General features: G+C 35.6%; 1 protein-coding gene across 7 annotated transcripts in view; it reads right to left on the minus strand.

Annotated features, from left to right (window-relative positions):
* Positions 1 to 15,478, minus strand: part of SCAF8 (SR-related CTD associated factor 8) — a 167,596-nt gene that overhangs the window by 127,730 nt on the left and 24,388 nt on the right. For 5 of the 7 annotated variants that reach the window (XM_054821536.1, XM_054821535.1, XM_054821537.1 and 2 more), the window contains 6 exons: positions 15,318 to 15,401; positions 13,590 to 13,634; positions 9,626 to 9,787; positions 7,446 to 7,602; positions 5,659 to 5,789; positions 2,055 to 2,231 (listed from right to left, as the gene is read on the minus strand). In XM_054821536.1, the coding sequence (XP_054677511.1) occupies positions 2,055 to 2,231; positions 5,659 to 5,789; positions 7,446 to 7,602; positions 9,626 to 9,787; positions 13,590 to 13,634; positions 15,318 to 15,401 (756 nt within the window). The other 2 variants (XM_054821541.1, XM_054821540.1) reach the window with 2 other exon arrangements.

Raw genomic sequence — 15,478 nt, forward strand, 5'->3', positions numbered from 1 at the left:
TAGAATTGTATCATTATGAATCATTGTCTTCAGCTATTGAGAAGTGGGATTCAGGCAGCAGGTGATACTGGTGCTGAGAAACCATTAAAAAAGCAAGGAAAATTATTATCCCCAAAACTTATCATTGCAAAAATAAGATCACCTATTAATGCATATATATGAATATGTACTCTTCTATAACACCTAGGTTCAGAAATCCTCAAACCTTGGAAAAAGGAGAAAATAGGTATGGTAGTGCCAATGTTATATTAAAGAAAAAGAGGAAATTTAAAACATGTTATTTCTGCAAAGCACCCTAAATAACCTTTGAGTAAAAGCCTCAATAGACTAACAAGACATACATCAGTTCATTCACAGAGATGTTATAGAACACTGAACAAAGAATTTGAGGTGTATTATAATCTAACACTAGTTGTATAATGCAGAACTGAAGTACAGATTGCATACTATAAACACAATTCTTCCACAGCTTATAAGAAGAAATCAATAGTATATACCCTACTGAAAGCTTCTAAATTATCACGCTGGCACGAGAGTTCCTTCCACAACACTTACCGTCAAAGTCCCAGAAATCATAATTACATACATTCACCCTGCTGACAACTTCCATGACAACAAGACTCCTGCATACCATTACCAGCATAAACTAACTAAAGAGCATCAGGCTGCACTCACTCAAGGTATATAAACATCTCATCAGAATGCCAATTCCTTCAATTTGCTCCAGTTAAGTTGTCCAACATTCAAGACAGCCACACCTATGAGTACACCTATCCATATCAATGCTGGAATTGAAGTCTGCGGAATAAACCACAATACAATGCCTATTCTTAATTACTTTTTGCATCTAAATATTAAGGCAGTCCCTATTAACTGACACATTCTTTCCCTGTGATTATACCCCACTTGAGTTGATGGTTACAGCTGTGATACAGCATGAGCACAGGCCATTTTTTTCCTGACTTATTTTTACAGCTGCATTACTTCCATTAGTAATGACAACTCTATTATTTCAGAGATTTGAGCTTATCTGAACAAATTCTAGAAATGTAAATTGTCCTAAAACTTTAAACTCCGCATTTGTGACATTCTGAGCGGCTAATTGCCTGAAAAACAGATTATGTGGGTTTGGAAAAAAGAAGGTTTTTGCTTCTCTGACTTCCTTATTATTTATTCAATCCAGGACAATCCTAAAGAGATTATCTACTCACAAACTGTTTCTTCCAAAGTTAATGGAACTTAATCTTTGTGTAGAAGTTCTTCCTTTTTTATTCTACTGATATTATACTACTACTACTACTGTAATTACCAGCATGGTTATTGCTACCTGTCATTCAACTCTATTAGTCTTCTTAAATTCCTGCATTCTGGTTTTTGGGGTTGATAGGCACATATGTTGCAACACATACAAAGCTTCTTTACCTACAGGGTTTGTTTATTTTTTTACATTTTGACATCCTTTTTAAAGCGTCACATGACTAGTTTTAACTACAGTCATAAACTAACTTCTTCACTTACTATCACTTTGTGGCTAAGATTAGAAGTTTTCATGGCATTTATAATGTCAGAAAGTTACAAGCCCAATCACACTTTACTCTTCTGGGAAAACAGTGTATATAAATTTCTGCATGTTTCCCTTTCATTACCTTGTAAGAAATCATTTCCTACCTCAGATCATAAACACAGGAAGGGGAAATACAAACCATGCTCAGTTCTCACTGGTTTGTTACAAAGGGTGAAGAAAAACATATAATAATGGCTTAACTTTGCTAAATCAAATCCACCTTCATACTCTATGACCCTTATGGGTCCCTTACAATTCAAGATATTCGATCAAGTGCCATTTAGCCCTAAACCCGTATAAAACTAATATTTTCATTTATACTACTCTCTCTAGACATTTTTTAAAAATTTTCAAGATAGAGCACTTCATAGTATATTCATGTATTTTTAAAATCGCTAAAGTCAAACTGTAAAATCCAAAAGAAGACTCTTTCACTTACATATATTTTAACAATAAATATTTCTTCAAACATCTATTATTCTACTTCTACCTTATTAAAAGAGACACTCTGTTCCAGTGGATTAAGTGTGTTAGCAGCAGCAGCTGCAGCTGTAAGTTGTGCTGTGAGGGCCTGTAACTGAACAACTAGACCAGCATCCAGGGCTTGAAGTAGTGAAGGCTGAGGTTTCTGCTGCTGTATCTGCAGTGTCTGTATCAACTGCTGAAGCTAGAAGAGAAAAGATAACAAATGCATTAAACAAAAAAATCTTAAAGCAAAATAACAAACAAACTAGTGTTTTCCCCTTCCAATTAGGAAAAAAAAAACCTCAGGAATGCAGTATCATCTAACCTGTGGCTATTATTTCATCTTAATTTGTTTTCATTTATGGCAAATTTTGTTCCCACTTACTGGCTAATTTGTTTTCTGTGGCTGATAAGATATGCAGATGCTTCTTCCTCCTAACTTGCTCTGACAGGTTGCATGATGACCAGTCACCACTCAGGATTTCCTGCTTTCTAGGATTTCCCCTCTTCTGTTTCTCCAGTTTGATTCCTTCTGACCTGAAAAAAATCTGTTAGCCTACTCCAGCTTCCTAAGGGCCCACCTGTATTAGAAAAATCTGTATGCTGTAACAACATTTGTGTAGAGAAAGTAACTGCACTGTTGCAAGCTCCACTTTAAGCTGATGTAATATGTCTATATGAAGAGCTTGCACTAGTGTCTGGATTAGTCAGAAGGAAAAATCTCATGCTGAAACTCACGTTTGTGCTGATAGAATGTAAGTCCCTTGCTATGTTAACAAAACATAAAAAGCAAATTAACCAGGAACTGGGAATATAATTTGACTTCCTGCAATGGCACAGACTCTGGGCTCTGTATAGCACCATCTCAGGATAAAAATTGCCTAGATGTAATGTTGAACCAGAACCAGCAGCTCTGGGGCAACAGACGTACAGTAACAACAAAGTATGTTACAGTAAAAACAAAGTATGGGTAATGCCAAAAGACATATTATTTAAAAATAGTGTTGGGTGTTTCAAATATTTTTTAAAAATAGTTTTGGGGGATTGTGTGGTAGTTGGGGTGGTTTGTTTGTTTGTTTAAACAACTCCACTCACAACTCAGGGGAGGTCTAGGATTACACTGGAATGAGTGCTAAGTATTATCAGAGAAGGAACTTTCAAAAGTGTAGTGAATGGACTTAAGACATTTCATCAGAGTATATCAGGATACTCTAAGAGTGTCTTCCTTCAAATATAGAGGAAAATAAAGAAAAATAGAATATCATCCATAGTTTTTTTAGAACAAATGTACAATCCAATCACCTGGTGTATCTTCATTTCCTTACTCCAACTTCCTATGTGTATATAATTTTTTAAAAGGAGCTGTCCCAATGAGGAAGTAAAAGGCTTTTTCATGTGCATATCTATTCATCTGTTGAATAGAGATTCTCCCATAAAATTGTACAGATTTACCTTAACGCAAAAGGAAAAAATACTATCCCTATGAAAAGAAGCTCTCCTAAAGTACCATGGAATTAAAGGAAGCAGTCCTTTGACCTTCCATGAGATAAACCCCTGGAGCCTTACCTTTGGGTATTTCTGGAAAAAAGGTGGAGCAAATCCAGGCAGTTCAAACTATGCTGACATAAGTCCCTGATTACCTGTATGTTCATATTTCACCTCCTCATGGGGTTCACCACTGAACTCTTACAGGGTTCAATCCCTCCCCTCTTACTAGGGCTCATGAGAAAAATCTGCATAAGCTGATGAGGTTGATCTTCTCTTTCACAATGCATCAAAAATGTGTGATCTTTTTTCAAGATTGTTTCAGAATTACCTTCTGATAATGTGAAACAACTCTTCCTATTCTTTAAAAACAGTTACACAGACTCTTTATACAGCAGAGCCTCTGAAAAGGCTTCAATTATTGTTCTACACCTCACCAAGAGCTTTCATTGATTACTGCATAGGCAAAGCTGAACAGCTCTCCCCTCCCTTCTTGGCCGATCCACAAAAGATGAGCAAATATGGCCAGTCCACCCTGTGCATTGCTCTAAGAAGGAATCAAACCGAAGAAGCAGAGATGGAAGCCCTAGAGTGGGAAAATCCTGGGTGGTCATCATTCTAGCTGTTTTCACATTCTTGTTGGTCACATCTTTCTTACTCTGCCCTCTCCTATTTCTAGACTCTCAATTTACCTGCATACATTCTCACCCATAAAACACAATCTTAAGATGAAATCAAGGACTTTGGAGCTTGAGGGGGGATGGTGGAGCGGCTTGGAGAACAGGAGAAAAGAGATGGATAGGATGGAAGCAAATTTTGCAGTTCATCTGCCAATCCTAGAGGTCTGCATGTACATATTTATTGTGTACCCAGTCTGTCTCCACACTTCTGCTTAAGACCATCTTTTCCCTCTCCCAAAATCCATTCTTTTCCTCATTTTACCATTTTGAGCTAAATATCTAAATGTTATTTCTTTGCAATCTACTGTCTTTAAAACTCTAATTCCCTTCTCATCTTCAAAATCTTTTTCTTTTGCTTGATTTTTTTTCCCCCACAGAATACTCTCTAGGTAATAATCTTTAAAATTACCTTACTGACTTTCCACATATTTCCCATTCTCACTTCATACTCCTTCCTTGTTTAAGAGCTATTCCACTATCTTTCCTCCATATTTCACAAAGTAGCCCACAAACTCATTTTGCTCTGCTTTTCAATGACCCATCAACTTCTTTCAGTGTAATCAAATGAAAATACTCAATGAAAACTGAAAACAATTACAGATGACTCAGCCTAGCTGAACACTGTAAAACAATCTCACTAAGTAAAGTTGTTGTTATTGTCAGTATCAGTGCTTCGTTCACTGGTGACTGCTTCTCATTCATATGCATGGGATTTTTGTTTAGTACCCCAGCAGGTAAAACTTCGTATTCCTCAGTCCAAATAAAAATCGTAATGCCAAAGTTATGCTGGTGCCAGAGTTCTAGCATAAATTGAAAAACAATGATTGACACTTTTACAGAAAGCTGATCATGTGCACTCAACTTATGTGGCTGTGGGTTAAAAGGGCAAGCAGTCCAGTGCATGCTGCACATCAAGCCACTTTTTTAGAGCTGAGCATTTAGAAACTGAGGAACATGGTCACTTCTAAGACCTTATTTTTGAGTGCTGCAAAATAAAAACTACATTTAGCTGATGGAAAGATAAAAAAGAATCAAAACACAACACACTTCCAGAATAAGTACATTCTCATTATATAATTCTGTACAATGTTTAGCTTCTTTGGGCATCCAGCAGAGAAACATGCTTAAACTGGCATTCTCTTTTATACCTGTATGCGTGAAATCTTAATGCTGTTCTTGATTTAGTCATCTGCAATACTATATAGAAAAGTACGTATTACAGACCATCTCATCTGAAGTCACATTCTGCGATACTTTTAAGGAACAAACAGGGTTGGTTACAAAAAGTAACAGGAAGTTTTAGTTTATTTGGCACTCACTTGTGATGAACAACTTCATGGGATAGTTAACATGGATACTGGACCCAAAACTAAGAGACACTGGAGAAAGCAGTATTCCTTAAATGTACCTTAAAGACACAAAGTATCGAACAGTGTACAGTGTAACTGTCTACAAAATATTTACCTGTTGGCCTTGAGGACTTTGTAAAATCTGTGCAACAGCAGCAAGGGTATCTGTATTAGCAATCTGAGATACCCAAGGATCAGGTAAACTCTGCACCACATTGGCTGGAGTAACTGGAGTCACAGGTGTTCCTAAAAAAGAGAAAATCCAATATGCCGAAATATTTTAACATACAGACTTAAAAGTGTTAGAGAAGGAAAAAAAAATCTGCTGATATTAAATACTGAGAAAGCAGTGTATTAACATCAATTGAAACCATTTTTCTGACACACGTATGGAGCACACAGAAATAACACAGACTCACATCAACATTCCTCAAGCAGCAGGGCTACTTTGTGTAAGTGTAGTTCACAGCTCTTTCTGCTATTGACCTATGGGGACTACTAACAAAAACACTGAAGAATACAAAATAACTATGTTTCACACAGTAATCCAAACCATTTAGTGGAAACAATATGTATCAACTTATAATTGTTAGCAACCTACTCAGAAACGTCTGTTAGTCTGGAACTTGCTGGACTTGCACTTTATCCCCAGGAGAAGCCTTGAGGATTTTACTAAAAATTTCAACCTGCAGCAGCTGGATTCATGAGGATTGCTCATTTTATCATTTTTTCTCATAAGGAACATTGAGACTAAATCAGCAACCTGACAATTACTTTCATGCCATAATCCAGAAGAATCCTCCATCCCTGCAAATTCTCCTGCTTTTATCTCAGAATTAGAGATATGATGAATGCTAAATGTAAATGACTAGATTACTGTTTTAAATTCTGATGCAAATTGTCTTTTAAAAGAAGCATTAGAGTAAAGCTATGATTTCAACAATTTGATGTAATGAAAATAACGAAAATAAAAAATACTGAGCTAGAAGTTGCAATAAGTCCAATCCAAGAGTTGAAATTTTCACATACTTACAGACACCAATGAAAAATAAGGTGGATTTGTCCACCTCCTTGTTTTCAGCATGGATCAGCAAAAGGTGGGTGACAAAAGCAGGTCCATATGTGCCAAAACCCAATTTCTATATGTAATATTTCCCATACATCCCAGCCTTAAATGAAAAAAATCTCCACAAAGTGAAAAAAAGTTGAAAAGCCAATTCTCCCCCATCTACACTATGTAAGTAAGGAAGATCCTTAGAGCACAAAATGACCTGCATGAATATAGTCTGCATGTATAATAACGTTAGCGTTTGGTAACGTGGGACATACTCCATGAGCAGTTGTTTGCCCATGTGACTCTCCAACATGATTTCTGGCTTACATGCTTCAGCTTTGAGGGAGAGGGAAGTATGTCACTGGCTGCAACATATGTTGTCAATGTGATTTTTCCCCTTGAAATCATTGTCTGTTGGCCAGCAAAAGTAAAGGAGCACTGTCTGACGTTACCCAGCAAGCTCAATCCTACAGATAGCAAAAAGATACTGATGTATTCTCTTTCATTCCTCTCAACTGTGGCACCACCAATTAACCAAGATTGTATTAAGTGCTCTGTTGGGACTTTAACTCTGTCAGTGATCTACTTTTTTGGCTTTTTAGTGTAAAACTAGGTCTTATTGCACTGTTACTCAATCTGAATATATTTATAATATACAGTGAGAAAGTAAACACAACAGGCTGCCTCTTGGTTTTGCTGTTTCTCTGGTCTAGACCCTGGCTATATTTCTTTCTAGCATTCATCTGATTTGTCTGAAGGAAACAAGTTTTCAGCATGTTAACAGCCAACATACCAAAGTTAACACACAGGTTTTGATTCAAACATGATTTTAACCTGGTTTTGTTTACCTGGTGTATTGTTGCTCATAGCAGCTGTAGTACTGGGCAAGACAGGGGTCACAACTGGAGGAGGAATTCCTGCTGCCATATCCAAGAGAGGCTGAATAATTTCACTCTTGAACACGTTATTCTTCTGCCATAAATTTAGCACTCTAACAATTTTACTCTAAAATGAAGAAAGGATAACAAAAGACCTGAGTCACTCTTATCTTTGTTGTTATTGTCAGTTATGGAACTCTTAACCAGCAATGTCAATCTGTCGAGGTTGTAGCACCTTTAGGTTTACAAACAATAACCATAAGAATAGTTATACTGGGTCGCACCAAAGATGTCTAAGCTATAAACCCGAGGCTGACCCTAGGCAACAGCAAAGACACACTACGCACATAGTGACCATCTTCTCTCAACAGAAAATGAAATATATTAAAACAAATGTATCTGGCTCTTTGTACCTTTACTCTTGAAGACAGTATGTAAGGAAAATTATTTTAAGGAAGCATTTTAAAGTATTACTAATAATTAAAACAAGGACTTATTAGTCTCCTAAACTTTTATAGTCAGCATATATGCAGATCTACCTATGCATATATGCAATTCTGATCTACCTATGAACCAAAATTATTTATATCTGCTGAAAAATGAGCATATATGCCATGCCAAATAAGACTGCTAAATACTTTTATTAGGAAAGTAGCTCAATATTTTGCAAGCTCTCTTGATGAAGTGAGGAATTTACAAGTTTAAACTGGAACACAATTCCATATCTATTGAAATGACATAGTAATATTAAAAAATGTGGATCACAGGGAAAGAAAAATCAAAATTAAGATTTCACACAATTCAGTTAGATGTAACTCATTGTTCAGCTTGCATTTCTATTCCACTGTTTTGATCTGCTCTCAAATGTTTTCTTTTCTAAGCTTCACTTCTACCAAAATGCAAGAATTTGCTCTATTTTAAAAAGCTGGATAGAAATTTATGTGACAGGAAAAGACACCTTGCCTATTTGGGGAGGGGGGAGGAAGTAGTTGTATTATAAAGAGCAAAAAGTTCTTCACAGGATTTTGTGCTTGCTGTCACAAAGATGGTTTAAATATTTAAATTCTATAAAACATGAAGATAGAGTACTTAATCAGAGTGTTTAAATCAGAGAGAAAAGTCTGTTTGCCCAGAACTCCAAGAAGATACTTAACTTTAATAGAGAGAAGTGCTGAATTTTCACTGCATGGAGGACATAATTTAGAGTTCCTTTATAGAAATTTCTGAAGGCTTTACAGTACACGAGCCTTTTTTCTTTGGAAGTTTGTTTTATAAGGTAGCTCTTGACAAGTCCATCAGAGTCTCTAACATCCCTCTTCTATCCTGAACAGGAATATAAAACTATTTCTGTTCTACACAGCTGTAGGAATGCATGCGACTATTCAAAGAGTAATCTTTCTCTTCCTGCAGTGTCCTGCCTCACTTACTACTATATTTAATGACTCAATTACACAAATTTATGCAGAGAGAAAGCCTTTAGCATTTCCCATCTTTTTGTGTTTTTTCAATTCAATGAGAAGAAACTCAGTGACAAATATGAAGGAAGTTAAACTGCCTGCACTCTCTACTATTTCCAGCCAACCTATCATAAAGATAATTTGGTAGCAATCTTTATTACTGTGGTCCAAGGGAACAGCTGAACTGTTGGGTCAAACTATTCAAGTCAGGCCTTATTCAGCTGTTGGCTGATTCAGTATCAAAGAAATATAACTTTTAAGATACTTTGCTGTTTTTCTATTGCTCCTTCAGTCCAAAACACGCTTGTACTGATGATACTGCTACCGAGAAAAATACTTATTCCTTGAGACTATACAAAATCTGCTTGCTCATTTTCTCACTGAAGACGACAATAAAAGACTGACTATAACTCCCTGTCCTACCACATGCCCACTTAATTTTTTCCCATCAAAAGACATTAACTCAAATCCATCCAGTCTTCCTGAAAACCTTTCCAGAAGTCTACTTAATCTACTTGGATATATATTCCCTCATCCCTACACTCAGACAGGAAAAATTGAAGAAATACATATGAATGTGTAAGTCTGTCATTAGGTCCACTCTGGCAAGCAGAAAGTGAGATCAAAATCTTTATTCTTTACAGATAACATACTAAAGATCCTTTCGATTAGAAAAATCTGTAAGTGGTTTACCTTATCATCCCCAGGACAACGGTACAAGTTCTGGAAAGTGCTGATGATGTTATTGCTAAATCTTGGAGCAAATACATCCTTCTCTTGTCCAAACTGATGCCGGGACTGTCTCACAATGGAGTCAATGACATACAGACCAGGTACCTTATATTCTGGTTTGCACTACAACGAATAATAATTTAAAATACGCATAGGTGAAAACTAACAAAAACCATTAATGACAGAGTAAATATGAACAGTTCTCTCTAATTTTTAAATGGGTCAAAATATTACTAAACTGTTCTCTATTTAATAAATTGTCCTGAAAAATGAAACTCTCTCAAAAATATCTAATCTTTAATGTACAAATTATCACATCTATATGTATTCTGCAAATATGTAAATGGTTTAAAATCAATTTCCTAAAAAAAAATTAACTTTTTAGAATCTAGCTATTAAAAATTAGCACAGGAACCACATATACTTTTTAAACGCACACATCTATTTTAAGAGAACAGCATAAAGCATTACCAAATTCTTAAAAGTTAGCTATAAATATAATTCAGAATATTTTTGTCCTTCTTTATGATCAAAGTCAACATTAAAGTTAACATTTGTTTACTTTATTTTACATCGTTGTAATTAGCGTGTGGTATATCCTCCCCCTGCAAGAACAAAAACATATTTATGTGGACATCTGTTTGGTTGAGAATATACCAGTGATACTTATTTTAGAACTCTGGAAAACTTGCATAATTTACAAACAGCATGATATTTATAAAGCATGTCTGTTAACTACAATACTAATTACTTAGGTAATTTTACTAAACAACTAAAGGTAAAACTTTTGTCTTTTAATTGCAAAGTAATTGCATTGGACTATTGCAACCAGTTGTAAGACAGAATGAAAAGTGGTACAAAAATATAATGAAGTCATCACCAGAATATACTACGACATGGATTCACTTTCACGACTTCTCACAGAAGGTATTATAGCAAACATGTAAAAGTACACCCATTCCCTCTCTGGCCCAAGTAGTCTAGAAACATATTACACAACACACTGTATTCATAATCTCTAATACAGTGTCAAACAAATGCTTCAGATTATTAATTTTACTATAGCCTACCTGTTTTGAAAAGTGCTGATTTGCTAACATTTGCAACCTTGATAAAGCATTTATTTAGGCTCTAAACATGGTTCAGGGTATTTAAGTAGGGCATTCTTTATTTTTAAGAATGTGTAGCATCTTTTCAGAATAAATGTGCATTATTAAACTTATGAAATTAAAATGTAATTGGGTATAATAAACTGTCTTCAGAGAACCATTTCAATGCTTTGTAGCTACTGAAATTTTAGCTGAATTATTACCAAAAATAAGAGTATTCTGCATATAGGACAGGTATGCAACTTTTCACAATATTCAAATTAATAGAGCCCACAGATATTTAATAAGAAAACTCAACAAATATGTTAGGTGGAATATTTAAAAAGATGGCACATACAGAAAGCAAAAGATTATAATTAATGTAATAATACGGATGATAAAAAATAAAAAACAATAAAATACAAGTAAAAAAATTAAATAAAGAAGAATTACAACTGGGGCAGTGAGTCTGTGTATCCCTAATCTCAGATGAGACAGCTTTTACACAACAAATACTCACTTATTTTCTAAGTCTTGCTCTCGGAGTGGAATACCCTTACATACATGAAACGTGGTCATTTGACCCCTGAAGTGATGTTTTGTCAGGGAATAAAACAGTCAACCAAAACGACACTAGACCAGTGAGTTAAGTGTCACAAAACAAAGAACGTCACGGGCAATTATTTCACCTGGAGTTTCAGTAATCTCATGAGAAAACTTCTGAAGAAAAAAAGTATCAGAATAGTAAAGAATCAACAGTACGCTAATTGAGATGGCACCGACATCACTCTGGATAAATCTATGGCAGATCTTAATGGAAGATTCAGTAGTCTTGAGCTTTAACTTGAAGTGATTGCTTCCAGAAAAATAATCTTCCAAACATACAACTGAAGTCCCTAAATATTAAATGGCTAGCTTTCATCCGCTTATCTCCAATTCTACTAAAATAAGAACTTACTATTTGATTTTATTAACAACTTGCGTGTTTCACTAAATCGTTCATGAAGTACTGAAAAAAACACATCAAGCCCACCAACGGGAAACATCTCATCCAGAACAAGCATTAACAAGGTTATCAGTAACAACATACATCTGCCTTCTCTAACTAGCACTGAACAGTGCAGAAATCCCTCATCTGAGGGACTGTTCTGACACTGAACACAAATGTGTGAAGATAACCCATGCTCTCAGTAGTTTGTGGAAGGGTCACGAACAACCAGTGCAATTCCTGACAAACTGCCATTCTTTCCGAGGATAAATCATCTCTCATGCCCCTCAATAAAGAATTGCCAATCACAGCCACTGCAATAAGCAGTAATTGGAACTCAGGCAATTCCAGATTAATTTCAGGACACGAAACTGCAAAGTGCTACTGATCAGAGATGGCTAACGTACACCTGCTCTCATCCTCCTATGTCCACTTATAGTATTAAACAGGGATCAGAGGATATTGATCCCTTTCTTAGAGGTGGAGGAAGTCAAAACACTAGCAGTGATGGTATACTCCTGGTCTTTACTACTGCCATGAAACATACATGACACCTTTTCCACATAGGACTGATGTTCTAGTACCTAAAGAATTCATTCATGAACTGTGCTGAGACAGTTAAAAACAACAGGCTGAAGCTGAACTCTGTTTACACTGCCCAACCCCTGCCAAAAGGCACTGCAGCATACACTGGACAATGAAGACAGGTTACTGACACAGAGTAATCCAGACTACTTCATAAAACAGACAACAGAAGAAAAATTGCATGCAACATGCAATTAACATTAATTAACAGACTAACTTCTCTAGTTTGTTTGTCAAAATAAAAGGCAATTTGATCATAATTTACTCCTATTTACAAAAGGAGAAGAAATTCAGTACCAAAATGATCAACTGAACAATCAGATACAATGCAGACAGGGAGGAAACACAAATTGGAATCCATGTATTGCCAACTGAAGGTAAAATGCAGTTCTACCCAAGAATAATTAACTGTTGCAAGAAAACAAAATGCAATAAATCATAGAATCATAGAATGGTTTGGGTTGGAAGGGACCTCAAAGATCATCTAGTTCCAACCCCCCTGCCATGGGCAGGGACACCCTCCACTAGACCAGGTTCCCCAAAGCCTCATCCAACCTGGCCTTAAACACTTCCAGGGATGGGGTATCCACAACCTCTTTGGGCAACCTGTTCCAGTGCCTCACCACTCTAACAGTAATTATCTAGTTCCTAACATCTAATCTAAATTGACCCTCCTTCAGCTTAAAAATTCTTTGTTATTCGGAATCTTTAAATTAATACTGCATCTTCCTAAAAAGTAGTTCCAGTCTAGCCATATGAATACTTTGTGTTTTAAATTACTAGCAGGAACTACTGACTGAAACACTAAATTTCCTGCCACACAAAAGATGAGGCTGAATGGTGATATTCCCTTCAGCATTAAAATCTATGGTAAAACCTGGCAGAAAAGCAAAAGCAACTGTCACTCGCAAAATCACTGTCAATTCTGCTGTTAGCTGTTCACATGCGCTACAATGACAGCTTCTTTTAACATTAAATGAATATATACAGAAGTAGCCCTAAAACAGTATCCACAGTCATTCAGATCAAAGTATATCATAGCTACAAAATGAGGACAAAGTATTTGTCTTTCTGCATCATGGGTTATGATCAGCTATTGATTACTAGCAGAAATTGAATGTGACTAAAAACTGAAATAAACTAATGTGTGATAAAAACATTAATCCATATGTGTACCTAATACCCAATGGTCTTCAATACTCTGTAATCCAAATGGAGGAAATTTTTCTCAGTGCTAACACAAAAAAACCAGTAACTGACTTACCTTTTGAATGAATTTCTCAACGCTCTGTACAACATGCTTGTAGAACTGGAAAATAAAATAATATTTCAATAGAGGAGAAAATCTGAAGAGGCATATACTTGTTCAAGTCACGCAATATTGACAGTAAAACCAGAATTAGAAACTTTGGTTGATTAGCCAGCAGTCCAATACCTACAGCTGAGTATGCTGTCTTCCTTAGAATATTTAACAGCATATAAAAAAGCTAATCTCACTTCTTCTTGCCTTCTGAAGGGTTTTTACACTGGATTTTTTTCAATAACATGCTTATTTAGTGAGAACTAAGAGATAATATAATTGTTCCTTCAGAAACGTATGCTTATTTCATGTACGTGACTGAAGATGTTAGCCTAATGTTACTAAGCATAGCACTTCTCTGTATTTCATTTATTTTCTAAAAGTTCACTTAAAAACATGAGTATAGGAAGACGTTATAACATCTACTGAATACTTTCTCTTTAAAAATGGCCTTGTTTGTGTTTGGTTTTTCTTTTTAAATTTCACATATCATCACAATGGCTCAGTGTTACCTCAATAACTGCTTTACACAATTAAATTTTGTTACTGAAATGATAAGAGTGGAAGCAGGATTTCCAATGATAAAACATTTTGGTATCATTGAATTGTTTAATTTATAGAACCTTTTACTATCATTTACTACTACTTTATGTTCAATAAAAGTTTTTAGCATTTTCATTATACTGCAACACACAGACTTTAATTTACACAGACTTCAAGGCCAGGCTGGATGGGGTTTTGGGCAACCTGGTCTACTGGAGGGTGTCTCTGCCCATGGGAGGGGGGTTGGAACTAGATAATCTTTGAGGTTCCTTCCAACCCAAACCACTCTGTGATTCATTCTGATACTATGATTATTTAAGACAGCCAAGTGAATTTCACTCTTTTGTCACCAAATTGCGCTCTCTCCAAATTACACAAAACACCAACATGGATTTCATTGTCTGAAAACGTATCTGCATTCTCAGCAGAGGTTAAGTTCATGGCTTTTTTTCTTTTATCCTATCCTCTTTTTCACCTCTCCAGCTTTCAATGAGTTTCCATTTGTTTTAATGCTTAACATTAATGGCATACTCCTTTCCTTCATCATTTTTCTGTGCTGTTTTCTGCTGCTCCATTGCTTTTTAGCAATTAGTTTTACTTTGTGGCAATAAAAGTCTTTAATTAGTATACTAATGCTGAAACTTAAGAACACTTTGTTCTTAAGCAACATGAAAACTAAAATCTATGAACAATGCCCATGAAAAGGTATGCTAGGAATTTATAAAAATGAAATAAAACTTAAATAATTGTATTGATCCAAAGGCACACATATCTTACTTTTTTAGGGGGGAGGAAGGGAGAAGGGGAGAATGAGGAACTGTAGTTTTATATTTATTCATCTGTTCTCAGACAATGACAGTGTTTCCTTTCTAAACTGAGGAAAAAAGTCCTGTCTTTGAGATCTGATTGAAGAGTCAAGTTGGTACAATTCTTTCTCACATATGGCAATCAGTAAATGAAAGTCACACAACAAATTAAGCCTTCTGCTCTCCTGAAAATCCCATCACTATCACATTTGATCACAACTTGGAAATTGTACACACAACAAGGGAGGTGAAAAGCTCTGAAGCAAGTTCTTTAAGCTATCCAGTTATTTTGATGCAGATGAGAAATGGAAAGGAAGCCAAAATAAGTTAGCCAATTTCTTACCTTTATAGCCTTGATTGCTGCCTTGGTGATCTGTGTCATTTTAGCTTTAGAAATGGGTGGCTTATAATCATTTAGCGAGTACAACTGCCAAAAAAAAGAAAGTTATCAGATATATATTCTGCAATTGTAAGCAGTATAAAGATGTATTATTTTTCCACAAG

Source organism: Grus americana, chromosome 3 (assembly GCF_028858705.1).
Source record: "Grus americana isolate bGruAme1 chromosome 3, bGruAme1.mat, whole genome shotgun sequence".
Taxonomy (NCBI): domain Eukaryota; kingdom Metazoa; phylum Chordata; class Aves; order Gruiformes; family Gruidae; genus Grus; species Grus americana.